General features: G+C 55.4%; 1 protein-coding gene across 1 annotated transcript in view; it reads right to left on the reverse strand.

Annotated features, from left to right (window-relative positions):
* The window catches only part of SORCS2 (sortilin related VPS10 domain containing receptor 2), a 568942-nt gene that overhangs the window by 59368 nt on the left and 481648 nt on the right, over positions 1-27926 (reverse strand). Inside the window, exons 5-10 of the mRNA XM_049886699.1 lie at positions 27558-27631; positions 22203-22267; positions 21353-21471; positions 17738-17827; positions 11316-11495; positions 10598-10744 (exon numbers count right to left, since the gene is read on the reverse strand). Coding sequence (XP_049742656.1) covers positions 10598-10744; positions 11316-11495; positions 17738-17827; positions 21353-21471; positions 22203-22267; positions 27558-27631 — 675 coding nt within the window. The remainder of the gene's footprint in view (positions 1-10597; positions 10745-11315; positions 11496-17737; positions 17828-21352; positions 21472-22202; positions 22268-27557; positions 27632-27926) is intronic.

The following is a 27926-nucleotide window of genomic DNA, read 5'->3' on the forward strand; positions in this document are numbered from 1 at the left end:
ACCTCGTGGCTCCCTGGAAGATGAGCCTCTGGCAGATGCCTTTAAACAGGGCACAGCAGTCTCCTTGGCCTCCTGCCTCCTGCCTGCTGCGCGCACCCCACACTCAGCTGGGAGAGCAGCGGCCATTTCAGCTCATCCTGGAGGCACTGGGCATTGGGCAGGCAGACGGGGCGAGAGCGTGTCTTGTGGGTGTGGTCTCCCCACTCCCCCACACCCAAGGCTGCGATCTGGCTGCACCCCCTTCTGTCATGTCCAGGGTCACATCGGCACCCCAGGATGAGGCCCCGCGCCTGCATACAGCTCCCCGGGTGCAGAGACAGGGCTGGCCAAGGCGGTCAGTGTCACCAGGGGCTGCCTGCCCTGGCCACAGAGGGCAGTTCTGCAGGCTCGGGAGGCTGCCCTGCTCCCCAATGTGGTCCGGGGTGCCTGGGCCTCAGTGGTCTGCCTGGATGACATAGGAGTGCCTGCCCCTCAGAAAGGCAGGCAAGGGGGCCGCCAGAGACCCCACCTGTCAGGCATGTCTGGTTGAGCCTCGGGGTCAGCCCTCTGGTTTCCCCACCAGAACCGATGAGGTGGGGAGGGGGATGGGCAGTCCTCAGCGCCTTGAATCCTTTTGCTAAGCACTCAGCTGCTAACTGAACGGTCGGAGGTTCAAACCTACCAGCGGCTCCGCAGAAGAAAGACCCGGCAATCTGCTCCTATAAAGATTACATCCTAGAAAACCCTACAAGGCAGCTCTACTCTGTCCCGTGGGGTTGCTGTGAGTCGGAATTGACTTAACAGCACCCAGCAACAACAAAAGCAACAAAACCAACACCTGCCTCTCTGTGCTGTGTGACCTTGGAAAAGATGCTGCGCATCTCTGAACCTCAGTTTCCTTCTCTGTGAAATGGGACAATAACCTCTGCTTCACAGAACTACTGGATTAACACAGCACAGCACCTGAAGAGTCGGGTTCCCCTGGAAAGGGACTGCCTGATGGCTTTTCTCAGCTGCAGAATGGAGACGGCGGTGTGTGTGGCCCATACAAGGCGGGGGAGAAGCGGGGTCATTCAGAACCCCACTGTCATCACTGCGTGTAACCAGAAAAACCAAACCCGTTGCCGTCAATTCTGACTTACAGCAGTGGATTCGAACTGCTGACCTTTTTGTCAGCAGATGTAGTTCTTAACCACTACGCCACCAGGGTTTCTGATCCAAGTGCCAAAACCTCTCTGTTCACTTGATGATTTTACAACGCTTCCTTCTGGCTATGAGCTGAGCACGTTTTATACAGATTATCTCGAGTTAAAAATTAAACCGCTTAGTAAATTGGATATTGATCAGGGTCAGGTGTCACCAAAGGCGGCCCCAGGGCTGGAGCCAGTGGGCAGACGGGTTTTATCTGCTCTGCTCAGGAGTTGAAGAACATATGAGTTGTACCACACGTTACAGGATTCCATTCGTATGGAAAGTCTGCACCAGGGAGACCCACAGAGCGAAAGGAGATTTGTGGTGTCAGGGGAGGGAGGTGGGGCAGGAGGTGGGGCAGGGGCTAGGAGTGGTGGCCAAAGGGCATGGGGTTTCCTATCCGGGTGACGAATCTGTAAAATCGACTGTGAATGGCTGCATGACTCGATGGACCTACTAAAAACCACTGGATTGTACTCCGTAGATGTGAGAAGAGCATGGCATGTGAATTTTATTATACCTCAATACAGTTGTCAGAAAAGAAATGTTGCTGGTCGTTGTCGAATTGATGCTAACTCATAGTGACCCCATGTGACCGAGTAGAGCTGCCCCAGAGGGTTTCTTAGGCTGTAGTCTTTACAGTAACAGATCGCTGAGACTTTTCTCCTATGGAGCTGCTGGGTGGGCTCGAACTGCCAACCTTTCGGTTAGCAGCCGAGTGCTTAACCACTGTGCTACCAGGGCCCCTTGAAAATGAAACAGAAGGTGGCCAATTCAGCTGAGAGAAGGACCCACCCTGGCCACAGGGGTACATCAGGAAGGCTACTCAGTGGACTGGAGGCCGTCGTGGGCCACCGTGGAGTCACCCCAGAGAGGTCTGCAGGCCAGGAACATCGGGGTGGAATGGGGACAAGCTGAGCCAGTGAGATTCCATGAAATGTTGAGACCTCACTGGTTCTGACGGACCACACCTGGTTCCTTACTACCAGAAAGCAGGCCAGTGAGCTGACCTCTGCGGGGACACCCTTCAACCTCAGCCCCTCCACCCAGACTGGCACACACAGAGGAGGGAGAGCCTCAGGAGAGGGTGGTCTGTGACTCTGTAGGCAGGACCAGGCTCCCCAGCACAGAAGGAGAGGAAGGAGCCTCACCCAGGAACACGGCATGGGATCCCCCATGGCAGCTGCCCTCATCCAGGGATGCAGCACAGGGTTCCCACAGCGCCTGCCCACCACTGTGCCCTGCCATGTCGTGGACAGAGAGGGGGTGATGGCCCCGCACCAATCAGGCCCACTGAGTTTCCTGGAGGGCAGGAGGGGCTCGAGTGGCGAGAGCTCACAGCTGGTCTCTGGCTGCAATCAGCCCTTCCCATGGCCCCTGGTACTCCACGTAAGTAATCACTTTCTGTTTGTGCAGGGGGCAGGGCAGAGTTGGAGAGCACTGCCTTATAGTACTTCCTGACCCCCGGCCCCACCAACGGTCTGACCTGGTCACCAGGCACTTGTTTGGGCCACAGGCAGAACACTTCACAGGGTTCTGTGCAGTCAGTGGTAGCTGACAGGATACTGGTGACCAGAGGCAGAGCTGTGGTGCCCTCTGGAGCCACGAAGGGCCTACTGATGGCAACAAACATGTCTTCAAAGCTGGACCTGGAGCTACTGGGTGGTGCTCTGCTGGGCGGTTCTACGGTGGGCAGTGTTCTCCTGGGTGGTTCTACAGTGGGCAGTGTTCTCCTGGGCGGTTCTATGGTGGGGAGTGCTCTACTGGGCAGTTCTATGGTGGGTAGTGCTCTGCTGGGCAGTTCTATGGTGGGTGGTGCTCTGCTGGGTGGTTCTATGGTGGGCAGTGTTCTCCTGGGTGGTTCTATGGTGGGGAGTGCTGTGCTGGGTGGTTCTATGGTGAAGAGTGCTCTGCTGGGTGGTTCTATGGTGAGGAGTGTTCAGCTGGGTGGTTCTATGGTGGGTGGTGCGCTACTGGCAGTTCTATGTTGGGTGGTGCTCTGCTGGGTAGTTCTATGGTGGGCAGTGTTCTCCTGGGTGGTTCCATAGTGGGGAGTGCTCTGCTGGGTGGTTCTATGGTGGGTGGTGCTCTGCTGCATAGTTCTATGGTGGGTGGTGCTCTGCTGGGCAGGTCTATGGTGGGTGGTGCTCTACTGGCAGTTCTATGCTAGATGGTGCTCTGCTGGGCAGTTCTATGGTGGGCAGTGTTCTCCTGGGTGGTTCTATGGTGAGGAGTGCTCTGCTGGGTGGTTCTATGGTAGGTGGTGCTCTGCTGGGTGGTGCTATGGTGGGTGGTACTCTGCTGGGCGGTTCTATGGTGGGGAGTGCTCTGCTGGGTGGTTCTATGGTGAGGAGTGCTCTGCTGGGTGGTTCTATGGTAGGTGGTGCTCTGCTGGGTGGTGCTATGGTGGGTGGTACTCTGCTGGGCAGTTCTATGGTGGGCAGTGTTCTCCTGGGTGGTTCTATGGTGAGGAGTGCTCTGCTGGGTGGTTCTATGGTAGGTGGTGCTCTGCTGGGTGGTGCTATGGTGGGTGGTACTCTGCTGGGCAGTTCTATGGTGGGCAGTGTTCTCCTGGGTGGTTCTATGGTGAGGAGTGCTCTGCTGGGTGGTTCTATGGTAGGTGGTGCTCTGCTGGGTGGTGCTATGGTGGGTGGTACTCTGCTGGGCAGTTCTATGGTGGGCAGTGTTCTCCTGGGTGGTTCTATGGTGAGGAGTGCTCTGCTGGGTGGTTCTATGGTAGGTGGTGCTCTGCTGGGTGGTGCTATGGTGGGTGGTGCTCTGCTGGGCGGTTCTATGGTGGGGAGTGCTCTGCTGGGTGGTTCAGTTCTATGGTGAGGAGTGCCCTGCCGGGTGGTTCTATGCTGGGTGGTGCTCTGCTGGGTGGTTCTATGGTGGACAATGTTCTCCTGGGTGGTTCTATGGTGGGGAGTGCTCTACTGGGTGTTCTACGGTGGGGAGTGCTCTGCTGGGCAGTTTTATGGTGAGGAGTGCTCTGCTGGGCGGTTCTATGCTGGGTGGTGCTCTGCCGGGTGGTTCTATGGTGGGTGGTGCTCTTCTGGCAGTTCTATGCTGGGTGGTACTCTGCTGGGCGGTTCTATGCTGGGTGGTGTTCTGCTGGGCAGTTCTACGGAGAACAATGTTCAACTAGGTGGTACTGTGCTGAGCAGTGCTATGCTGGGGGTTCTATGCTGGGTGGTGCTCTGCTGGGTGGTTCTATGTTGGGTTCTATGGTGTTCTGCTGGGCAGTGCTCTGTTGGTGTTATCTGCAAGCTTGACACAAGGCCTGCGTTCCCCAGAGGTTCTGGTACGTGCTACTCTGACTGCTTCTATAGTAAAGGGCCGACACACCTTAGGAGGGGGAATGAGCCTGCCAAAAGATTTCCTGACAGTGTTGAAGAACGTCATAGAGTCAACATGAATTTGAGATGATGACCCAGGCCGATGGTGCCCTGGAGTCCCCTGTGGTGGGGGGCTGGGCCTCTGCCATCACGGACTCTGGGCTTGTACCTCTGGCAGCACTGAATGAAGATGCAAGCAGACCCAGCTGACCACTGGAGGAGGCAGGTGCACGAGGCCCCAGACCATCATTCCGTGGAGTGGTGCTGGCTTGTCTTCAGGGACAGACTGGGTCCTTCGAAGATCAGCGGAAATCCCTTCAATCCAAAGTGCCCGATGCCAGAAACATCCCAAACAATGGAAAACAATGGAAGGTTTGGATGCAAGCCCTCGTCTCTAGGAAGGACCAAAGCTGGCTTTCCCAGAAGCTTTTGGATGGAAGGAAAGAGTCAGGCAATGAAGGAACAGGAAAAAAAAGAAAAAGCTTGAGAATGCGGCACACGAATGGGAACAGGTCGTAAATGATAAAGAGAGCCAGTTAGAATCTTTAACTGAAGCTGCTCAAGACAGGTTTTCCTGCCCTTTGGAGAAGGCTCGTGGCGAGGACAATTAGGATTAGACAAAAGAGTGACTCAGACAATGGGGACCAAGGCCACCAGTCAGAAGTCGACTGGAAAAAACTCGTTGATGCTGTTAGCTCAAACGTTTCCACAAAAAGGCTTGAAGGAGAAAAACTAGGTGTAGAGAGAGTTACGTAAAGAAAAGCCAATGAATGAGGCGCTTCCCGTTCAAATGAAAAGTCTTCAAACAGAGCATCTTTGCAGCCTGAGACTCACAGCTAGGGAGCGAGATCGTCAGGGGCTGAATTGTGTCACCCAAACAGAGAGGAAGTCCCAACCCCTGTACGTGTGGATGTCTCTGTTTAGGGAAACAGGTATTTTCCTTACAGATGTTGTCAGTGAAATTAACAAAGTCATACTGGAGTAGAGTGGGTCCTAACCCTAATCCGGTTTGAGTAAAACAAATCAAACCCATTGCCGTCAAGTCGATTCTGGCTCATGGTGCCCCCATGTGTTACAGGGCAGAGCTGCCTCATAGGGTTTTCTTGGCTGTGATCTTTACACAAGTAGATTGCCAGGCTTTTCTTCCGCAGTGATGCTGGGTGGGTTCAAAACTTTGATAGTCAAGCATGAACTGTTTGTGCCACGTGGGGAACTAATGCCTTTGCGTAATGTCTTATAAAGGAGAAGGACAGACAAGGAAACAGAGTCACACGCAGAGGAAAGACAGGCGCCCGGTGAGGCCAGAGACAGATGCATCCACAAACAGCCAAGGAAGGATGGCTGCGGCCACCGAGGCTGAGAGAGGCACGGGGCAGCTCTGCTCTCGGACCCTCAGGAGGAATCAACACGGCCGCTTCCCTGATTTGGACTCTCAGCCTCCAGGGCGGTGAGACGACAAATCCCTCTTCTTTGAAGCCACCCCCTTGATGATATTTTTGTTATAGCAGCAGTAGCGAACACTGAACCTCAACCAGGCTCTGATGCTTCAGCGGAAACCTGAAATGCTGCCTCGATGGCCTCGAGGGCGTGTAATGCAGCTTCACCAAAAATTACTTGAGGAGGAAATTTACTGCTTGGAAATAAAAAGAAACTTTTCAAAGTGTCTGAAAACATCGGCCACGTGGCAGAACGCAGCTGTTTCCTGTTATCGAAGTCTGACAAAATTATATTCCCTAAGATAGTGTTCTTCCAATTTAGATGATTTCAATATAATTCCTAAGAACATTACATCCACTTCATTAGACCCCCTTGAATTAGATAGTCTAGGTATTGGATTTTGATTAAAATTAAAGGTCCGCTATCACTTAAACCATAACTGAACTTCGACATGCCCGGGGGGAGATATCTCAGACAATAAAGATCGTTTCTATCTACAGGGGTTACTCTTAAAATCCTGTGAAAGTAGACCTCAATAAATTTTGATTAATCCTGAAAACAGTAAAAGCAATACCAGCAACAACACTCACACTCTCAGCCCTATTAATAGTTGTGCTAGTTCAGCAGTAAACTCAAACAAATTAGGGAAGTTATTAATTAACCAGGGAAGTTAACACTTTGCCACTCTTTGTTTCTTGTTCTGTAACTTCCTTTGAGCCTTTGTTATTTTGTTTAAGACAATGCTTTGCTTAAGTGTTTCTAAATTGCAAGGAGTCGAATTAAAAAAAAAAGTTTCTCTTTAAAAACTGTGTCGTGGTTGTAAGGTGCGAGTCAGCCCTGACTGACAGCGACACTGAGTACAACAGAAGCACCGCCCGGTCCTGTGCCATGCAGCCACTGGGTCAGTCCATCTCCTTGAGGGTCTTCCTCTCTTTCGCTGACCCTCTGCTATACCGAGCATGATGTCCTTCTGCAGGGCCTGGTCCCTCCTGACAACATGTCCAAAGTATACGAAACGAAGTCTCGCCATCCTTGCTTCTAAGGAGCATTCTGGCTCTACTCCTTCCAAGACAGATTTGCTCACTCTTCTGGCAGTCTCTGGCATATTTGATATTCTTCACCAACATCATAATTTAAAGGTGTCAGTTCTTCTTTGGTCTTCCTTCTTCATTGTCCAGCTTTGGCAAGTATACGAGGTGAATGAAGATGTCACAGCTTGGGTCAGGCACACCTTAGTCATCAAAGTGACAAAGAGGTCTTTTGCAGCAGATTTGCCCAATGCAATATGTTGTTTGATTTCTCGACTGCTGTTTCCATGGGTGTTGACTGTGGGTCCAAGTAAAATAAAATATTTGACAACTTCAATATGGTGATGTTGCTCATTGGTCCAGCTGTGAGGATTTTTGTTTTCTTCATGTTGAGGTGTAATCCATACTGAAGGCTGTGGTCTTTGATCTTCATCAGTAAGTGCTTCAAGTCCTCTTCACTTTCAGCAAGCAAGGTTGTGTCACCTGCAGAACGCAGGTTGTTAATGAGTCTTCCTCCAATCCTGATGCCCCGTTCTTCTTCATAGAGTCCAGCTTCTCGGACTATGTGCTCAGCATACAGAGTAGAACTGCCCCCAAGGGTTTCCAAGGCTGACATCATTACTGCCCCATCTTTCTCCCCTGGAGCGGCTGGTGGGTTCAAACCGCTGACCTTTTGGTTAGCAGCTGAGTGCTTTACCACTGACTCCTGCAGTGAGATTAACAAACTAAAAACCAAACTGTTGCCACTGAGTCCATTCCAACTCAGAGCGACCCCATGTGACGGAGAAGAACTGCTCCACAGTGTTTTCTTCGCGATAATCGTTACAGAAGCAGCTTGCCAGGCCTTTCTTCTGTGGTGCCACTGGGTGGGTTTGAACTGCTGACCTTTAGGTTAGTAGCTGAGTGAGTTGTCTCCTATTTCCCTTTTTACACGTTTCTCTGCTGTCCCAGGGGTCTGCAATGAGCAGGGGTCACTTTCATGGTGAGAAATCAACCCTCGCATGCAGTTCAGCTGGTTGCTGAGTGGGCACATGGCCGAGTAAGCGTCTGGGTGACAGAAGTCCTGTCCATCCCTGCAGCCCCTGCCCCACGTCCACCACATCACGGCAGCAACACGCTCAGGGCACCAGCCTCCTGAGCCGGCTGTGATTGTCTGACTTTGTGCCCAGTTTCCCCACAGCTGGGTTCTCCCTAAGGTTTACCCTGCACGTCTCAGCAGGGACATGCCAGGGGCACTGGCCTCCCAAGCCAGCTGAAATTGTTGGTCTCTTGCGCCCAACTGGGTTCCCAGGTGCTCTGTACTCTCTCTGCTCCACCAGGCTCCCCCGTGCCTGCCCAGGGTGCACACCTGTCAGTCGGCTCCTATTTTTGTTATCTTAGGCCTGCGACATAAACCTCGCCAAGGGGTACCTCCTCACTGAGCCACGTAATTGCAGACAAGAATCTATTCTTAGCAACAACCTTGCTTTGACAGATTAATATAGCTTAACTTTGCCAATGGTGATGCCGAAATTAGCTCTTTGGCTGCAGTTCTGCTCTCCGAAGGGTTTTTACAAGCGGCAGGTAATTAATTCTCCGTGAAGGCAGATGGGTGGCGTGATCCTGGGCTCTCAGCTGGAGGGGGCTTACATGGAGGCAGAACCACAGCCTCAAAGAGGGGTGGGCCAGGGCTCAGCTTCAGGCTCTGCTGCGGGCTCAGGTCACCATGGGGGCTGCAGGGTCCATCCTGGCTCCAACAGCCACCCTCCCCTGATTGGAAGAAGGAGGAATTGAGTCTACAATGGTCATTTCAGTGCAATGGCCCCCGTGGGCCCAGGGTACCATTTTCTGAGCCCCTACTGTGTGCCCTGTTAGCGAGGATGGCAAGACTTCATCTTACTTACATTGGGCACATCATCAGGAAAGACCAGTCACTAGAAAAGGACATCACGTTTGGTAAAGTGGAGGGTCAGCAAAAACGAGGGAAGCCCTCACCAAGAGGGATTGACAACAGCCACAAGAATGGACTCAGACACACCAGTGATGGTGAAGGCGGTCAGGGCTGGGCATCACTCCGCTCTGTGGCGTACAAGGTGCGTAAGTCAGAGCAAACTGGGTAGCAACTCACAACAACACCTGTGTGCTGGGAAGGAGCCCACAAGGATGGGGTTTTCTGTTTTGTTTGGCACATAGTAGGTACTCACACCTATGTGCTGAATAACCCTATGAAATGGGCACCCTAGTCTTTCTATTTTGTTTTGTTTGGCACGTAGTAGGTACGCACAGCCATGTGCCGAATAACCCTATGAAATAGGCACACTAGTCTTTCTATTTTGCAGATTAGGAAACCAAGTCCCAGAGAGGCGGAGCGATGGGTTCCACATCTCAGGGGCCAAGTCAAGTGACATGGGAAACAGACATAGAGGCGAGTGAGCCCAGTGAAGCCTTCTCAGTGGTGGGGCATTTGGGCAGGGTTTTCAGGTGTCATTAGGAGTTTGCTGGAGGAGGAAAAGGGAAGGGATGTGTGAGAAGGGGGAGGGTCCACAGGAAGGTCTGCTCTTCCTCACCTGTTTATTCACAGGTACTCATTCCTTCACCTTCCCATGCCATAGGGGCTTCACCACCTCCTTCCTTTCTCACTGAAGGCTCGGGGGCACCAACCCACTTCTCCACGGTCACACAAAGCAGGCAGTGGGTGAGCTGAGATTGCAGTTCTGCAGGTCTCTGGATCCTCTCCCACCCTGAGCGGTCAGTGCTGGGCAAGGCTCAGGGACGCTGATGGTAATGATCTCCCCATGGTATGCAAGGAGAGAGGCCAGGGAGAGGCCAAATGGCCTGCCTCAGCCAGACCCTTGGGACCCTCCAGCCTCTTTATTCGTCTCTCCCAGCTGCTGCTCCCTGAGCGCTGGCCTTGGACCAGGGCCGGGGGCAAGACAGGCCCCTTCCAGCCTCTCCATCGTCCATTCTCACCAGTACAGGCCAGCACTCCACAGTGATTCCTGGCATCATGAAAGGGCTGGGGGCGCCCTGGTGACTGGGGAGCACCCCCAGGCAGCCAAAGCAGTCGGGCAGTGCACACTTGTCCTGTGTGAAGAGGTGCCCCCCGAGAGCAAGCCAGCACCGCGGTTCCTGGTGTTCAGGTCCCAGCCCCGCTCAGACACTGACTGACAGTGGCGGTCCCGTGGCCTCCCACGGAAGGTTAGAGACAGTGTTCACTCCCTCCGGCCACTTCTGAGGCAGAGTATGCTTCCCGGCCCCAGGCTTGGCCAGCAGATGTAGCAAAAGCCTTCTCCTGTAACTCTGCTGTTGCCATGGAACAAGCCTGGGCTGGTCCCGGGAGGAGGGTGCCGGGTGTGGAAAGCCACCCAGCAGAGCCGCCCAACCGAGCCTGCCCTCTGACCTGGACACTGAGGGATTGCTGTGTGGGGCTGATTTGTTACACAGTGAGCTGACCGATACACGTGCCCTCTCTGTCTGACTCCCAGTACACTCCGTGCGTGACGGGGACTCTCCACTGCGCCAGCTCGCATGTCTCGCAGACGGTCCTTCTCACACGTCTTATCTCCAACCTCCCCGACTTCTGCAGCCATGCCCCGTGCCCACCCCCTCCCCACCAAAGGTGTGTGGGGCGAGCAGAGCACTCACGGGCTGGCAGTTGGTGGGTTTCCCATTCATGTCCGTGCTGGGCGGCCTCAGATAAGCCCAGTCTCGGCCCTTGTTGTAGGTGATAAGCGTCATCACCTTTCCGTCGACTTTCTGGTTCGCCAGGAAGACGCCTTTCACCCCTCTGACCTGGGACAGAGACACAGGAAGGATTGCTGAAAACACTCCCGAGCTTGCTGGTGCCGGCCTCCAGCATCTGGCTAAGCTCCGGACACGAGCTCATGCCACCATTACCCCAGCCCAGGGTCCCTGGTGCTGCCAACACGCCAGAGGCCGAGATTGCTATGCACATTCTGGCAGCCAGCAGGGACTCAGAGAGAGACAGACAGAAAGAGGTAGAGAGAGACAGAGACACAGAGAGACAGAAACAGAGACAGAGAGACACAGAAAGACAGAGACAGAGAGAGACAAAGGCAGAGAGGGAGAGAGAGACAGAGAGAGAAAGAGATAGAGACAGAGAGGGAGAGATAGGGACAGACAGGGAGCCAGAGACAGAAAGAGACAGAAGCAGAGACAGAGAGGCAGAGAGAGAGAGACAGAGACAGAGAGGGAGAAAGGGAGCCAGGGAGAGAGAGACAGACAGGAAGAGGGAGAGAGCACTTGAGAGTGAGGGGGGAAGCAGACAGGTATGGGGGAGCCTTGGCTGGCCCCCAGGTGAGGACCCCAGGTATGCCCTGTGTGGCCCACCAGCTGCACCCACCTCAAGGATGTCCACGAGCACGCTCTCCTCGGCCTGTCTCGAGCTGCGTACATGCTCCAGCACCAGCGAGTACAGCTCACCACTCGGGTCTGATTGGTACAGGTTGTACGTGTCCACCTGGTGCCATTCCTGCACTGCCATGAACACCTGGCTCTCATCTGTGCTAATGATCTGCAGGTCCTGGGGAGAGAGAGCAGGTCAGCGTGGGCACAGGGAGTGGACCGCCTGGGGCTCTGAAGGTCCTGGAGAGAGAGAGCAGGTCAGCATGGGCACAGGAGTAGACTTCCTGGGGCTCTGCAGGTCCTGGGGAGAGAGAGCAAGTCAATGTGGGCACAGGGAGTGGACCGCCTGGGGCTCTGAAGGTCCTGGGGAGAGAGGACAGGTCAGCGTGGGCACAGGGAGTGGACCGCCTGGGGTTCTGAAGGTCCTGAGGGGAGAGGGCAGGTCAGCGTGGGCACAGGGAGTGGACTGCCTGGGGGCTCTGCAGGTCCTGGGGAGAGACGACAGGTCAGCGTGGGCACAGGGAGTGGACCACCTGGGGCTCTGAAGATCCTGGGGAGAGAGAGCAGGTCAGCGTGGGCACAGGGAGTGGACTGCCTGGGGGCTCTGCAGGTCCTGGGGTCATGGGATCAGGGTGGGTACAGAGTGTGGACCACCTTGGGCTCTGTAGGTCCTGGGGATGGGGGCATAGGGTCAGGGTGGGTACAGAGTGTGGACCACCTCGGGCTCTGCAGGTCCTGGGGATGGGGGCATGGGGTCAGGGTGGGTGCAGGGAGCAGGCTCTCCAGACTCTTCCAGCCCACTCTTGGCTGTGCAGCCTTGGACAGGCTCCTCTCTGGGCTCTGCTGTGGAAGTGATGATCCTACCCACTAGACTGGGGTACTGCCTCCTCCTTAGCCCGGCCAGTTTGTCTGTCTGTCTATGGTGGGAGGAGGCACGCCCCTCCATGGCCCCATTGTGAGGATGGCACTGGTGGGCTCCTCCTCCCTCCTTCAAATCCCACCCTGAGCCTCAGGTGAGTCACTCATTAGCTCGGCAGGTGTTTATTGAGCACCAACTGTGTGCTGGGCTCTGCTGGGCTTGGGAGCCGGCAGCAAGCAGACACGTACCCCGCCTCTGGGGGCCCTCTCAGAGTCGAGGAACGCTGTGACCAGGGCATGCCAGCAGCAGGCTCTTCCCCGAGTGTGACTGAGACTTTTGCATACATGGTTCGCAGCCTGCTTTCTCACATTACGTGGAGAGCATTTTCCTCTGCCATTAAACTCATTTATAAGCACCATTTTTAATGACTGCATGAAATTCCATTCTGTGGACGTACTATAATTCTCTGAGCCATTTCCTGACTGCTGAAAATTTGTTGTTGTGGCTAGGTACAGGGAGTCGGTTCCCACTCACAGCGACCCCGTGTACAACAGAACGAAACACTGCCGGGTCCTGCGCCATCCTCCCAATCCTTGTTATGCTGGAGCCCACCGTTGCAGCCGCTGTGTCAGTCCATCTCGTTGAAGGTCTTCCTCTTTTTGGCTGACCCTCTACATTACCAAGCATGATGTCCTTCTCCAGGGACCGGTCCCTCCTGATAACAGCACGTCCAAAGCATGTGAGATGAAGTCTCACCACCCTCGCTGCTGTGGAGTGTTCTGGCTGTACCTGTTCCGGGACAGACGTGTTCGTTCTTCTGGCGGTCCACGGCAGTCGATATTCGTCACGAACACCATGATGTGAGTGGGTCCCCTCTTCTGCGGTCTTCCTTATTCATTGTCCAGCTTCCACATGCATATGAGACGAGTGAAAATACCATGGCTTTGGGTCAGGCGCACCTTCGCTTTTTAACACTTGAGACTATAGGACGTTTTTAAGGCTCTTGTTACATGCTGTTAAAATACTTTTCTGAAAGTTTATACTAATGCATTCCCCACGAGCAGACCTGGAGGGAACTCAGCTCATTCCGTGCCTGACGGTATTGAGACAAACCTTTTAGGTATTTTTAGCGAGTGAAACATAACATGCAATTTTTGCTTAAATCTGCATTTCCTTTATTCTTACAGTATTGGATATTTTCATATAATTTACGGTTATTTAGCTATTTCCCTGTGTTGTCTGTTCCAGCCTCAGCCAATTTTTGTGTTTGTTTCTGTTTGGGAATCTGAGCATTTTTTTAAAAAATCGTTTAAAGAGTTCAAGAAAAGGATCCCAATAAATATAGTAAAATAAAAACAGCTCAGCTTTTTCAGTCCTCCAGGTTGTTGTTGCCGTCAGTTACCACCGAGTCCCCTCCGGCTCATAGCGACCTTCTGTGTAGCAGAAGGAAACACTGCCTGGCCCCGTGCCGTCTGCACGATCGCTGGTGTGTTTGAGTCCGTTGTCGTGGCAATCGCATCCGTCCGCCTCATGGAGGGTTTCCCTGGTTTTTACTGACTTTCTACTTTACCAACCATGATGTCCTTTTCTAAAGACTAGTCCTTCCTGATGACGTGTCCAAAGGAAGCGGGCCAATGTCTCGCCATCCTCCCTTCTAAGGAGCATTCTGGTTTTATTCCTTCTAAGATTGATTTGTTCATTCTTCTGGAAGTCCACGGTATATTCCGTATTCTTCGCCAACACCACGGTTGGTATGCATCAGTTCTTCTTCTGTTCTCCCTTTCCATGGGCCAGCTCTCACATGCATATGAGGTGACCAGAGAGACCATGGCTTGGGTCAGGTGCGCCTAAGTAATCTAAGTGCCTTTTAGAACTTTAAAAAGGTCTTTTGCAGATTTGTCCAATGCAATAGGTTATTTGATTTCTTGACTGCTGCCTCCATGGGTGTTTACTGTTGACTTCAATTTTTGTCTCTGTTTATCATGATGTTGTTTATCTTACAAATAGGTGAATTAAAACAGCAGACCACTACCCTTTATTCCCTTTAAAGTAGAAAGAAAATAGGGAAAAAAGATGTGATGTTTGAGGTTGTGTGTCGTCTTGGCTGGGCCATGACTCTCCGTGGTTTGGCAGTTACGGAAATGATGTAGCCCGGCTGCTATGCAATGATGTAGTTATCCTCCATTATGTGATCTGATGTGATCAGCCCATCAGCTGTAAGGGGAGATTCCTTGGGAATGTGGTCTGCATTCAGTACATACGGATGTTCTGGGAAAGCTCCCTGGCTTTTGCTCCCTCTGGATCCTGCATCCGGCTTGTCATCATCTAACCTCTGGTTCTTGGGACTTGAGCCATCGGCCTGCATATTGCCTGCTCGTCTTGGATTTCTCAGCCTCTGCAGCCCATGAGCCAGCAGCCTGCTGTCTAACCTGCTGATCGAGAGTTGGTCAGCCCCTGCAGCTACCTGAGTCAGAAGAAGCCTCCAGCCCGATGCCCAACCCATTGACTTGGGACTTTCTAGCCTCTACAACTGTCTGAGCCGTTTCCTTGAGATAAATCACTCTCTGTCTGTCTCTTTCTCTATATATGTGCGCACATATCCTCACTGATTTTGTTTCTCTAGTGACCGCAGGCTAAGACACATGATAAAATGCAAACTCAGCAAAGCTGTGTGAAAACTTGTCTATTCTAATTTTCCAGATGGCAGGGTGGGGTGGTACCACCCTTTGAGAAAGCAGCTAAGCTATACAAATATGTATATCCTTTGTGCAGAAGACCCCTTTGACTTCGACTGGAGAAAACTAAAAATATCTGCACAGGCTAGTATATCCATTGCAGCGCTCTTTATAATTAGGAGAAATGGAAATAGCCCAAAGGCCCAAGCAGCAGGAGTATAAGGTAGACTCCGCATTTGAAAGTTATGCAGCCATGAAAGCAGACGCCGTGTATCACTCTGGGAAAATGTCACATGGTCATGGGAAGGCAGGCAGGAAGCGGCTAGAAACTCTGGGAGGAAAGCCAAACCAGGCAAAGGCGGGGGGAGGGAGGCTTGGGAGCGAGTCCCCCCCAGGGCCGATTTCTATGGTTTTCATGATGTTATTAGAGCAATAAAAAATAAAAAATAAACAAGACAGCGGTGGCTTCAGGGTGAAACACACAAGGGTTACGAATTCACCAGAAAACAGCTACATCTGATTAGGAAATTCAGTTAGCCAGGTCTGCAATTTGCAGATGTGAACCGTGAGGTTCTGGCATGTTCCCCCGGATTTGGGGAAGGAAACAGGGTGCTCCCTGGCTGGGCAGGCTTCTCGACGAGCCAAGATGTGGCTTGTGACAATGCAACAGGGCTGGGGGTCCCGGAGAGAACCGTGACTCTCTGACATCCTTGGGGTCCCTCCCTGCACCCCGGACAACCCCAGGCGTGCACACTCAACCCCACAGCCAGTGCTGCCGCTGACGTCCTGGTCTACCCCTGAGACTTGGACGATGCGAGTGCGTGTACGTCTCCTTTCTGTTGTCCACCTAGGACTTCAGGGGCCCCATCTTCTACTGCAGCCTTGTGAATCTGTTGAATGAACCCCCGTTTGTAGCAAACAGGCTGGGGAAGAAGACCAGCGTTTCCTGGCCTCCCCAGAGGGCCGGCCAGAGGGAGACGCTGTGCTGCTTCCTGCCAGTGTCATATCTCCGAGACGCCCGCGCTGTGACCGTCCAACCGTAGGTGACGACTGGGGTCAGTCAGGGTCACAGAGGCCACGTGGACCTAAGACACCTTCGGGACAGCCTGGCACTAGCCCAGCCACCCCCACTGGCCCCCAAGAGGTACAGTGGCCACCCAGGGTCCCAGAGAGAAGCAGGAGGGACTGAGGCCAGCATCGGCCATGCGCCTCCCTCCTGATATCAGGACAAAGACACAGGTCCCACTGAGGCGGCCACCATCCCCAGGGGTAGAGAGAAGCCACTCAGAAGCCTCAGGGAGGCCAGCTGCCTCTGCCTAGCAAAACCATTAGCTTTTAATTTACCTTCTCAGCAAGCCTGGAGTTAATCTAGGGAACTTGTTCTTTTTCTTACTTTCCGTTCCTCTCTCATTCATTCCTTCGTTGTTGTTGCCGTTGGGTTCCTGGAGTTAATTCCAACTCACAGCAACCCCATGTGACAGAGCGGAACCGCCCCATAGGGTTTCCAAGGCTGTAATCTTTACAGGAGCAGATCGCCAGGCCTTTTCTCCCGCAGAGCTGCTGGTGGGTTTGAACCAATAACCTTGTGGTTAATAGCTGAGCACTTAAACTATTGCACGACCAGGGCTTATTCATTCATCCATCCATTCGTTTACTTATTTATTTTTTTAAGGACCATTAAAACAAGAGTCTCATGTCCTTTTCCCATTTCAGACTCAAGGAGGGCGCCTGACGCAGCCCCACGTCCAGGACTTTACCTGAAGCCTCCACCTCCTCTCCCTCTCTCTCCAGCTGCCTTCTCCTGCCACAGGGCCTTTTCACACGCCCTGCCGCTCCAGAAATACCTTCCTCTTTGCTCTTCACAAAGCCACTTCATTCCCGACCTTCAGGCTTCCGATGGAACATCCCCTGGCAGGGGCCTCCCCTGGTTGTTGGGTCTATATCCCCCCCCTCCCCAGTGTCCCTCCTCTGCCTCTTGTTCCCGTCGTGGCACAAGGCCTGGCCACATGATTGTACTGGCTTGCCTGTCAACTGATTTCCTCTCTGCACTCCTGAGCTGGGCGTCCACCTCACAGCTGTGATGCCAGCTCCTGTCACAGTCCCAAGCATGTGCTTGGTGCTCAGTAAATATGTGCGGAAGGAAAGGGGTCTTTCTTTGTTCCTAAACTCGTCTAGGGACGAGCCTCCTCTACAGAGACCGGGCAGAGCTGGCTCAGATCATCAGACCTGGGCTGAGACCTGCGTTCTTTCTAATGAGCTGGGTGACCTCAGAGGCTTACTCAGCCTCTCTGAGCTTTACCCACCTTCTCTGTAAAGGGGGCTAGCAGCTTAGCAGGGGGGATGTGGATCCTGGGACAAGGCTGGGGCAGGGTCCAGGCAGCTTCCAGGGTCTGTTCTTCACCGGCCCAGGCAAGGGAAAGGAGGACATTAATTGAGCACCTACTGTGTGCCAGCTGCTAGGCAAGCTGAAGGGAACACAACAGAAATGCCCCAGCTCCCTGGAAACTCTAGCTGAGAGCAGGCTTCAGAAGGGGAAGGGTGGGGTAGGAGTACAGGGCAGAGGCCTGGACCGGCCTGGGGGCCACTGGTCAGTGAGGTTCCCCTGAGAATGTCATCACGTGTCAGACCAGACAGAGGGAAGAGTCAGCAGAGGCCCGAGGCAGGTGGAAGCTGCGTGGGGTGAGGCTGGAAGGGCCAGGCTGGCTGGAGAGGGGGCAAGGGAAGAGGCCCTGGAGGTGACCACTAAACCCGGACACATGGCAGGCATGCTCCTGTCCCTCCTGACCCAGGACCAGCGGACACCTCGCACAGTCCTGTTGCTCCACAAGTCCGTGCAGGCTCAGGATCTGGTCACAGGCCCAGTGGAACTGCAGAGCCTACTCTTACCTTGGGCAATGCGTACTTTGGGAGCTTCATCAGGACAAATCCATTGCGACGATAAGAGACGTAGTACTTGGTCCGGTTCGTTGAGGTTGTCTAATAGGGAGGAAGAAACGTGCTTTCAGAGAGGTTGGCTTGCTGTTAAGCCAAGTCCTCATGAATGAAAACTGCATATTGTATTTAGTTGGTAGAAAACTTTGCTTGTACTCGCTTTTCCAGGAATGGATAGGCTCCTATTCATCCTTCAAAGCCCCAGATCAAATGCCCCTCCTCTGCGACATTTTCCTCCACCTCCCTCAGTTAGAAGTGATCTCTGTTCCCCAAGCTCTTTCAGCACTTCGTCTCCCTGCATCTGAATTGTGGGACAAGGCAGAAAAAGTTCTATTCCCCAGAATTTCTCTTAGGGAGAGTGAGCGCTCGGTGAGCCACTGGGGAGAGGAGCAGACAAGTCAAAGCCAAGCACAAGCCAGGAAATGGACACCAAACCCCTGGGTGTAAGAGACTTGAAACGGGAGCCAGCCCCACAGAGCACTTCCGATGTGCCGGCCCCGTCCCGCTGCTTCACCCAGGGCAGCTCATGTGAGCCTCACAACAAGCCCGTCTCCATTTTACAGATGAGGACACTGAGGCGCGGCCGGCAGAAGAGCCAGGGGAAGAGAGGCAGCTGCTTTTTGGGGTGGAGGAGCACAAACCAAAGAGGGAGGAGTGGGAAAGGGCAGGGGGGTCAGGAGACGATGACATCCTGGAGCCTCTAAGTCTCACTGAGTGTGTGTATGTGTGAGTGTGCGGCCGAGTGTGCAAATCAGCTGAAAGCGGAGTCTCCTTAGGGTGTGTTCTGCATTGAGGCTGTAAACAGATATTTTGGCAGAACTGGCTCTCTCTCCACGCTGCATGACCTCCGAGTCTCAGGAGCCTCCAGCCCACCGCCTGGCCTACAGTTTGGACTTGCAGCCCCACAATCACATGAGTCATTTCCGTGATGTGAATCTGTCTCTATCATGTGTATGTACAGCCAGCCCCAACACACAGTGACCCAAGTGTGTCAGAGTAGAACTTCGCTCCACAGGGTTTTCAATGGCTGATTTTTGGGAAGTAGATCACCAGGCATTTCTTCCAAGATGCCTCCGGGAAGACTTGAACAGCTATCCTTTCAGTCAGTAGCCACGTGCTAAGCCGTTTGGGCAGGGTCTCTCTCGGTCTATATATGTATCCCGCTGGTTCTGTTTCCCTAGAGAACCCTAAGACAACTGAGAACCCCGATTAGGTTGGGGTTGAAGTGGGAGGGACTCGGAGTCACAGTGGCCAGTGAGCGCCCATCCTCACTGTCACAGCCCATCGGCAACGAGCTGACTGGCTGGCCAGGGAGCGGGGAGAGTGGCCTCCTGAACCCCCTTGTTGCCCGCCCCCGCCACAGGGCACCTCCCACCCCTGCCCCGGAGGTGGCTTTTCAGATCCACGTCACAGTGGCTGGTGGGAGAAGTGGCTGCAGCCTCGGTGGGGCCCTGAGCCCCGGAGGGGTGGGCGTCCCCCGTCCCAGCCCAGGGTGGGAAGGGGAAGAGGGAAGCAGGGCACAGGAGGAGGGCCACCCTCAGCGTCTGTCCTTGGGATCCTGGAGGGACAGACACACAAGGAGAGGAGCCGCAGGGACCTGAGTCTCACCGTTGAGACAAGCAAACTATGTGACTCAGGGTGGACGGTGGGGGGAGAGGGCAGCCCTGCCGGGTGCTGTCGGCTGGGCCCTCCCAGCTCAGTCTGAGTGATTTCACTAAACATCAGACGAGGCCACTCTTGACAGCGGTGGATCAATCCGTAACCCTGACTGAACACGGACAAACATGGTCTCCAAACCACAAAAGGGCCAGCCACCCCCTCCCCCACCCATGGAGGGTCTACCGCTGCCTCCCCCAGCTCAGCTCTAGCCTGCTGAGTCTCCATCTCTGTAAGGAGGTTACTTGGTTACTTTAATCATTGATTCAAGGAGCCCTGGTGCAATGGTTAAGCGCTCAGCTGCTAACCAAGAGATCGTCAGTTTGAACCCACCCAGCACCTCCACGGGAGAAAGACCTGTGATCTGATTACAGCCTACGGAGCAGTTCTACTCTGTCACGTGGGCCACCGTGAGTCAGAATCGACTCGACGGCACACAGCAACAGCCAAAGATTCACCCCGCTCCGGTTAGAGTCCCATCCAGCACAAAGCCCTGCTGCCTTGAACCCCCCGAATCACCCACGCCAGCCCAGATCCTCCAGTGAGGCCTGCCCCCAGACACCCCGGGGGTCCCCATGGCACGTGTGCCCCTCATTACATTGAGTAAACCCAAACAGTGCAAGGACAGGCTGCTCCCTGCCCTCTGGCCAAAGGCGACCATTCAGACGTGGGGTGTGGTGTGGTGTCGAAAAGCTGACCCCTTCTTTGCCCAGCCCTCCACAGGAGTTGCTGGGAAAATGCCCCCGAGAACCGGTAGGCTGGTGCTGGAACAAGGTGAGTCCACAGTGCAGGGTGACACACGTGACCTGGGCTGTGGCAGGGTGTGGCACAGGTGCTTAGCCTGTCACCCACGTGAAGCGAGGTCAGGGAAGGCTGCCTGGGGTAGGTGGTCCTTGAGCACTTCTTGGCAGAGGAGCAGGTGTTGCGGGTGGAAGAGGGCGACAGGAATGCCAGGTGCGGGGAACAGCCTTGCGGACTTACGGGGGGGCCGTTAGCTGGGCATCAGCAGTGGGCAATGGAGACTGGGGCTGGAAGTCAGGGCGGGTGGTGGGCGTCAGCCTCGTGGCTGGCCTGCTTGGTGGGGGTCATGATGCCCTCTGCCAGGCCTAGCCCCTCACTTCGGGGGCCCTTGGCACCTGCTGCATAAAGAAGGTCGACTGGGATGAGGTAGCAGCCCCATGGCTGCACAAGAAGAGCTTGGGGAGCCTGGAGGGGCTGCCTCAGATTCCAAGTGTCTTTCCCAGTAGGAGACTTTGGACGTGTCTCATGGGGCCACCGGGTGGGATGCAGAGGAAACAGCTTTGTCCCTGCCAGAATGACCTTTCTAATGATTTGAGCCATCAGGATTGGGTTAGGCTGTTTTGGAAGGGGTGAGCCACTTGTTGAGGGAGGCAATCAAGAAGATGTATGACCACATGCTTACTGGCGGGGCCACGTGGTTTCTGGGGCAGGTCCCACCTGTGACCTCTCTCTCCTGAGAACATTGGGGTACAGCCAGCAGGGTCCTGGTGCCTGCAGAATGGACACCTGGGGGTGATGACCAGGGTCCTGGTGGCTGGGGAGTGGACACCCGGTGCTGGATGGTGATGGCCAGAAACAGCTTCCAGTCAGTTTCAACGTAACCAAAACGAAACGGGGCAAATGGGCATGGGCTTGGGCTTGGGGACGCGACATTGATGGGGGGGTGGTGGTGGGGTGTTTGCAGCGGGCAGAGGGAGGTGGATCCAGCACCACCCCAAAGACTGGCCTGGTGTTTGTCAGGGCCTTTGGGGGTGCCCGCAGCCCCGGGGGTACAGGGGACACCATGGACTGCTAAGCAGCAATTGAAAAGTAAAATAGCCGTGTCATTATTTCCTCCGCGTGGCTAAGGCACGCCCCCACCCCCCGCTGCAGGGAGGCCTCGGGAGCCCGCACCTTAAAGAAGACATAGCCGTCCTGCACCGTCAGGGAGCCGTGGTCAATAGGGCCTGCGAACGGCGCCCTCAGCGTCTTCTCAGAGCAGTTGTGGATCCGGCAGGTGACGTAGCGGAAACCTGCCGGAGATACGAGCAGTGATGTGGCCGAAGTTGGCCAGAAACAGCCCTAGACACACCAAATGCCAAACTGCTCCTGGCTCGGGCTTTTGCTGCTGGTTGGATTCTGCAGGCGTTCCCTGTAAGCACAGCTCCCCAGGGGCCGGCGCTGTGCCAGGCACTTGGCTGTGAGGAGCCCTTCCAGCCTCACCTATCAGTAGTCCCACCTTACAGACAGGCTAGGTAAGGTGTCTTAAGCAGTCTGCAAACTACAGCCCATGAGCCAAATCCAGTGTGTCCCCAGCTTTGCATAAATAAAGTTTTATTGGCACACAGCAGGTTCATGCATCGCCTATGGCTGCCTTCCAACTAGCATGTGAGGCCCCTGGCTTCCTCCGGTGCGACACCAGCTGGGGGTGGGTGGCAGGCACCTCCCCATTGGAGAAACGAAGCCATCTCAGTCCCTGCCTCCCCTCAGTGGGTGCCGGGGTGGGGCCGAGTGAGCTGGAAACACTCAGTTCTCTGGGGCCAGAACAAATTGCTCTCTTAATAGACTTTTCCACCAGGGCGGAGCTGCCTGACTTCAGTTGACGCCCAGCTGGAAAGCAGGCACGTTTACAATCACGCCACATCTGAGCATAGCCGGGTCACAGGCAGGGCGGCCACTGAGGACGAGCGACTAAACGGTTGCTGGCTGAGCCTCGGCCGTGCGGGGAGGCTCCCAGTCCTGGTGTCCTTGACCGCTGGCTTACCTCCATTCGGATCTTGGGCCTCCATGTGGACCAGGTCAGCGTCGCTGTCCACTCCAGCCACAGCCCTGGAAAAGTGCAGGAGGTAGGTGTCAGGAGGGGAGTCTGGCCTTTCCCAAGGTGGCCAGCTGTCTCCCAAAAGCCCACCTCGTCCCGGGAGACGGGTAGAGCCCCTGCCCCTCCCTTGTGGGACCCTGGAGCCAGCAGCAAAGAGGGTCACACATGAGAAAGACAAGCCAGAAACACCAAGAAAGGCCTGGGCTACAGAGGCTGAAAGGGGTCCTGGTGGCCCAATGGTTAAGTCCCCAGCTGCTAACCGGATGGTCGGAGGTTCGAATAGACCAGCCTCTCTGCAGGAGGAAGACCTGGCGATCTGCTTCGGTAGAGATTGTTGTTGTTGTTAGGTGCCGTCGAGTCGGTTCCAACTCATAGCGACCCTACGTACAACAGAACGAAACACTGCCCGGCCCTGCGCCATCCTCACAGTAGTTGCTATGCTTGAGGCCATTGTTGCAGCCACTGTGTCAGTCCATCTCGTTGAGGATCTTCCTCTTTTCCACTGACTCTGCGCTTTACCGAGCATGATGTCCTTCTCCAGGGACTGGTTCCTCCTGATAGCATGCCCAAAGTAGGTGAAATGAAGTCTTGGCGTCCTTGGAAATCCTACAGGGCGGTTCTACTCTGTCACACGGGGTCGCTATGAAAGGGAATTGACTTGATGGCAACGAATTACAGAAGTTGAAATGCCTGGGTCTTCAGAAGCTGAGAAGCCAGGACAGATCCTCCCCCAAAGCTCACAAAGAGACTGGCCCTGCTGACACCCTGAATTCAGCCTCGTAGTCTCCAGATGGGGAGAGAATACATCTCTGTCCCTTAAATCCTCCACCTCGTAGTGCTTTCAGGGTCCTGGTGGCGCAGTTCAAATCTACCAGTCGCTTCTTTGAAACCCTATGGGGCAGTTCTACTCTGTCCTGTAGGGTTGCTGAGTCGGAATGGACGCCACAGCAACGGGTTTGGTTTTGGCTGTGGTATTTTGTTACAGCCGCCCTCGGAGACTCAGATCCGACCCACACGTGGCAGAGTCAGAACAGACCCCCAGGATGGCAGGGCTCCCTGACCCTCGCTGGGAAGGGGCAGATTTATAGAGGCAGGACCACACTATGGCACCAGACCGGGCACTGTTCACCCCTGATGTCCACCTGCCCACAGCCTGAGGGACGTGTCCTGGCCCCATCATGAGACTAGGTGACCAGTCCGGGGGCAGCCCTGAGGGGCCGTGGTGGGGTGGAGTCCAGGCTTACTGGCCTTGAGTGCCTGTTTCACCTTTGAGGCCCCTCCAGGCACCCGACTGCCCGCAGCCATGTGCCCTCTCCAAGGGGAGGGGTGGGCTGGCTGTGCCCCCTGCCCGCCAGGGGACCGGAACTTTGGACCCTTGGGGCCGGAAGCACCGTACCACCACCACACAGCGACCCCGTGTGTCAGAGTAGAACTGTGCTCCACAGGGGTTTCCATGGCTGATTCTTTGGAAGCAAATTGCCAGGCCTTTCTTCCTAGATCCCTCTGGGTGGACTTGAACCTCCAACTTTTAGGTTAGCAGCTGAGCACTGTTAGCCTCTGAGGTGCTGCCCCTTTGCCCCCACCCACCCAGCTGGGGGTGTGTTAGGCAGCGGGTTCTCAGGTGCAAGGAACATCCTGGCGTCTAGGTAACGTATTCCACTTTTTGCACAGTAACCATCCACCGCTTGGTTCTGCCTGTTTTACAGATGAGGAAACTGAGGCTCAGAGAGGTGCAAACACCTCTCCACGGTCCTGCAGCTAAAAGACCCAAAGATCCAGCAGCCAGATCCACTCATTCACTAACCTACATTCTTTGCTCACACGGCTGCCTTTGGGCGGAGCTGGTGGCGGGGGGGTGGTGTGTGCTAGAAACAGGAAGAGTGGACCGACACACAGGCTGAGGGGACCCCTCTGGTCCAGGCTCTCAGCAGGCACATCCTTGCGCCTCCCCGCCACCCGGTCCCCACCCCGTGTCCCCACGCAGCGCCACGTGGATGTGTGCAAGGACCTTGGTGCCAGGGGCCGGCGCCTCGATACCCCTGGACCCTCTTGTCTGCGGTTATGATAGTTCTGACGGTGACAATTCTACCTTGGATTCATGGGTGCTTCTCCTCCCAGAGCGTGAGGACCGGGATGGTGGGGCAAGGCTGCTGCTCCAGGTGCCTGGGCCCCGGAAATCCTCCGCTGCCTGGCCCCTGATCGGCACTTGCTGCCCATCGAGGGGTGCCGGGCCCTGGGCTGAACCTCCAGTGGACCCCTCCCCGTCACTGGCCCTGCCTGGAGGGGCTGGCCCCTTGTAGGTCCCAACCCATCTCCCAGTGCACTCAGGACCAGAGTGTCCATTTGCTTCACCTCCTCCAGGGCCCAGGTGGGCCGAGGTGGGCCTGGGTGGACAGGAGGCCCCACCCATGGGCTGTGACTGGCAGCTGGGGTGGCCAGGACTCCCCACGTCCATCTCTCTGCCTTATGGCAAGAGTTGGATTTCAAAGTGAAGTGTTGACTCAGGCTTTGTGAACAGACTCTTTGTCAGCTCCTGGGAGGGGTCTCACCCCTGACATTCTTCTCTTTTCTGAATGGAGAGACACTTTCCCTTTTCTGGGAGCACCGTCTGCTCCTCAGTGGGGCTTCACATGTACCTGGGGGCCGGGGCCGGGTGACCCAGGAAGCAAGGTGTGCATGGGCGTGCTCTTGCTTACTAATCTGTTTCTCACCACATCTCTGATCACTCACTAATTCACTCATTCCCTGACTCGTTCACTCACTCATTCAAGCCATGTGAAATTGTGCACTACAGATTAGTGAGTACGCACAAGTAAACCCGTGCGTGCCTTGCTTGCTGGGCCACCCATCCCTGCCTAGGGCCATGACACCCAGCCCATTCATGAACTCACTCACTCACACTTATTCATCCATTCACTCACTCTTTCATTCACTCACTCACTCACTCACTCACTCACTCACTCACTCACTCACTCACTCACTCACTCACTCACTCACTCACCCTCTCCCTTCCCCTCTCTCTTCCTTCCTGCCTCCCTCCTCGTTTCTCTGCTATTCCTGCCTCATCCCCCGATGGTGTTCTGCCCCGTGTCCCGTGCCCGGTGCCGCATACCTGGTGCAGGGCCCTGGAGCTAAGGGAGAGGAAGGCAGAGGCTGCCCTGAGAGAGCGCAAAGGTGAGTGGGCAGGCCCAGCACGTCCAGTGGAGCGCTCACCAGCACAGGCCTGGCCGTGGGTGCACACAGCCAAGGCCCAGGGCTGCTGCTTGCAGGTGGCCTGACCTTGGACAAGGGCCTCCCCTCTGAGCCCAGCGTCCTCCTCTGTCACACTTGGAGCTCACATGTGGAGCACAAGGACACTTAGCCAGTGTGTGATGGACAGCACGTGGTCACGGCACAGTGGCCGTGTTACCGCGACTCTGCCGGGCTCTGGGGAGACTGGAGGGCGGCCCCAGCAGGCAGCCATGACCCTGGGCTGCCCTGGGTGCTGCAGAGCCCCCTCGCTGCCCCTCCTGCCGAGGCCCAGGCTAAGGGGCTCACGTGCTGTTTGTGGTTTCCCTGAATGCTAATGAGCCCGCCCTTCACACAGCACAGCCTGGCTAATTCCAGCTGTCAGTTCAAGGACAAACAGCGCTGTGGAAATGCTGTCAAAACAGCGTTGTTCACAGCTTAAAGCAGACTGCTGTCACCGCGTCCCAGGGGCCGTGCCCGGCCCCACGTCTGCTGTGATTGCCCCTCACACACAACGCTGAGCGGCGGGCAGCTAGGGGAGGATGCCATTTGATTTGCCCAAGATAATGAAGGGTTGGGATTACCGCCAATTTACCTCATGGCTCTGCGGGCAGGCGGCTTTCTCTCCCGTGAGCCCGGCCCCCCTGGAGGCCTCGGCCAGCCCCCCACCTCACTGGGCAGCTCAGGCTCCTGACATTAGTGACGTTGACGACATCGGTGACAAAGCCTGTGACTGATGGCGGAGCCCCAGCTCCCCAGGAAGGACCCAGGCCCTGGAGAGCGGCCACAGAGGGAGCCACCACCGCTCCCCACAAGCGGAAGGCACGAAGGCCAGCGGCCAGTGGTCCCGAGGACAGACAGATACCGTCAGCCTGAGGGAGCAGCTGGAGCTCACTGCTCGTGAGGTGAGTTGTGAAAACACACACAGCGCCAAGCTGGTGGGGGGGTTTCCACGTGTCCTCTCCTGGAGGGAAGGGGCAGGGGCTCCCAGGAAGCGTGTGCACTCATGATTCACACAAATGAGGTGAGAAAAGGATATAAGTGTGTGTATGAGTGTGTGTGTAAATATGTGTGTGGGTGTTGTGTGTGTCAATGTGTGTTGTGCATGTGAGTGTGTGAGTGTGTGTTGTGTGCGTGAGTGTGTGTGGGTGTTGAGTGTGAGTGTGTGAATGTGTGTGAGTGTTGTGAGTGTGTGTGTGTTGTGTGAGTGTGTGATCAGGAGAAAGGACATGAGTGTGTGTGAGTGTGCCCGAGGGTGTATATGAGCGTATGAGTGTGTGTTTCCACAGAAGAGTGGTGTGGTGGGAAGGACACACACACTCTTGTGTGCATTTCCATCGCAAGGACATTCTGGCCCTGCAGCGGGAGGAGATGTGGCGTAGCCAGTGCTCAGGGCTCCCAGCTTAGGCCGCTGTCTGGACTCGGGGCCCCTTCTCCTCCATGGGCCTCCCTCACGTGCCAAGCCCTGGGTATGAAGACACTCCCTGGAAGGCTGACGGGAGCCCCCAGGAGGCAGATGAGGAGGCAGCCGGCTGGCCTGGGCACCGTGCTCCTGGCTCTCAGTGTGGGCATGCCCCACCCACTTGCATTTGCCATCCCCCTTCTGGGCTCCTTGCAGTGGGGTGAGGGTGTCTGGGGCCCATCCTGCACCCACCATACTCCCAGGGGGACAGGAGAGCTGGGGTCGAGGCTGGGCCAAGGAGGGGGTGCTGCAGTGGAACCAAGAGCCCAGCACAGGGGCTGGTGTGACAGTGTGTGGGGCTGGGGTTAGAGGAGGGGCCGCAGCACAGTGGCCACTGCACCAGGAGCTGCCTGGATACTCATCCTGCCCAGGAGGAAGTGGGGGCTCAGAGAGGGGACCCCAGGGACACCATGTGTGCAAAGCCACATTGCTGGCTTGCAGGATGCCAAGAACCCTGTCCTGTGCCACCCCTAGTCGGGCAGATAAACAGCTCTGGACATCCCCCTAGGGCAAGGAGGGTGCTGGGCAGGGAAGAGCGAGGGGTGGCCAAGAGGAGGGAAGGGCGCCGCAGCCACAGGCTGACTTGTCCCTCTGAGATCCCGGGGGCTCACCAGAATACGTGATCCTTGGTCACACGCTCCTGCAGCAGTGTCCACTTCTTCCCCAGGTCAGACGACACATAGAGCTTTGGGCGGAGAGAAAAACAGAAAACTTTGGTTGTGACATTAGGAGCCAACCTTCCAGGAGGTGGCCATAGTACTCGGCATGACACAGCGTCAGGCCTTGCTCAGCACCCAGCACTGGCTGACACCCCGGGCTGCCTGTGGGGCTCCATAAGGAGTGACCCCTGGCCCCTCGGCAGCTGGGAGGGGCTGAGAGCCGGTGCAGGAGAGAAACTCTCTGGGTGAGGTCCAGGGGTCCCGGGCGGCCTGAACCCTGGCACGGGAGGGGCCTCACATTGTGGGGGTGCAAAGACTCCA

Source organism: Elephas maximus, chromosome 5 (assembly GCF_024166365.1).
Source record: "Elephas maximus indicus isolate mEleMax1 chromosome 5, mEleMax1 primary haplotype, whole genome shotgun sequence".
Taxonomy (NCBI): Eukaryota; Metazoa; Chordata; class Mammalia; order Proboscidea; family Elephantidae; genus Elephas; species Elephas maximus.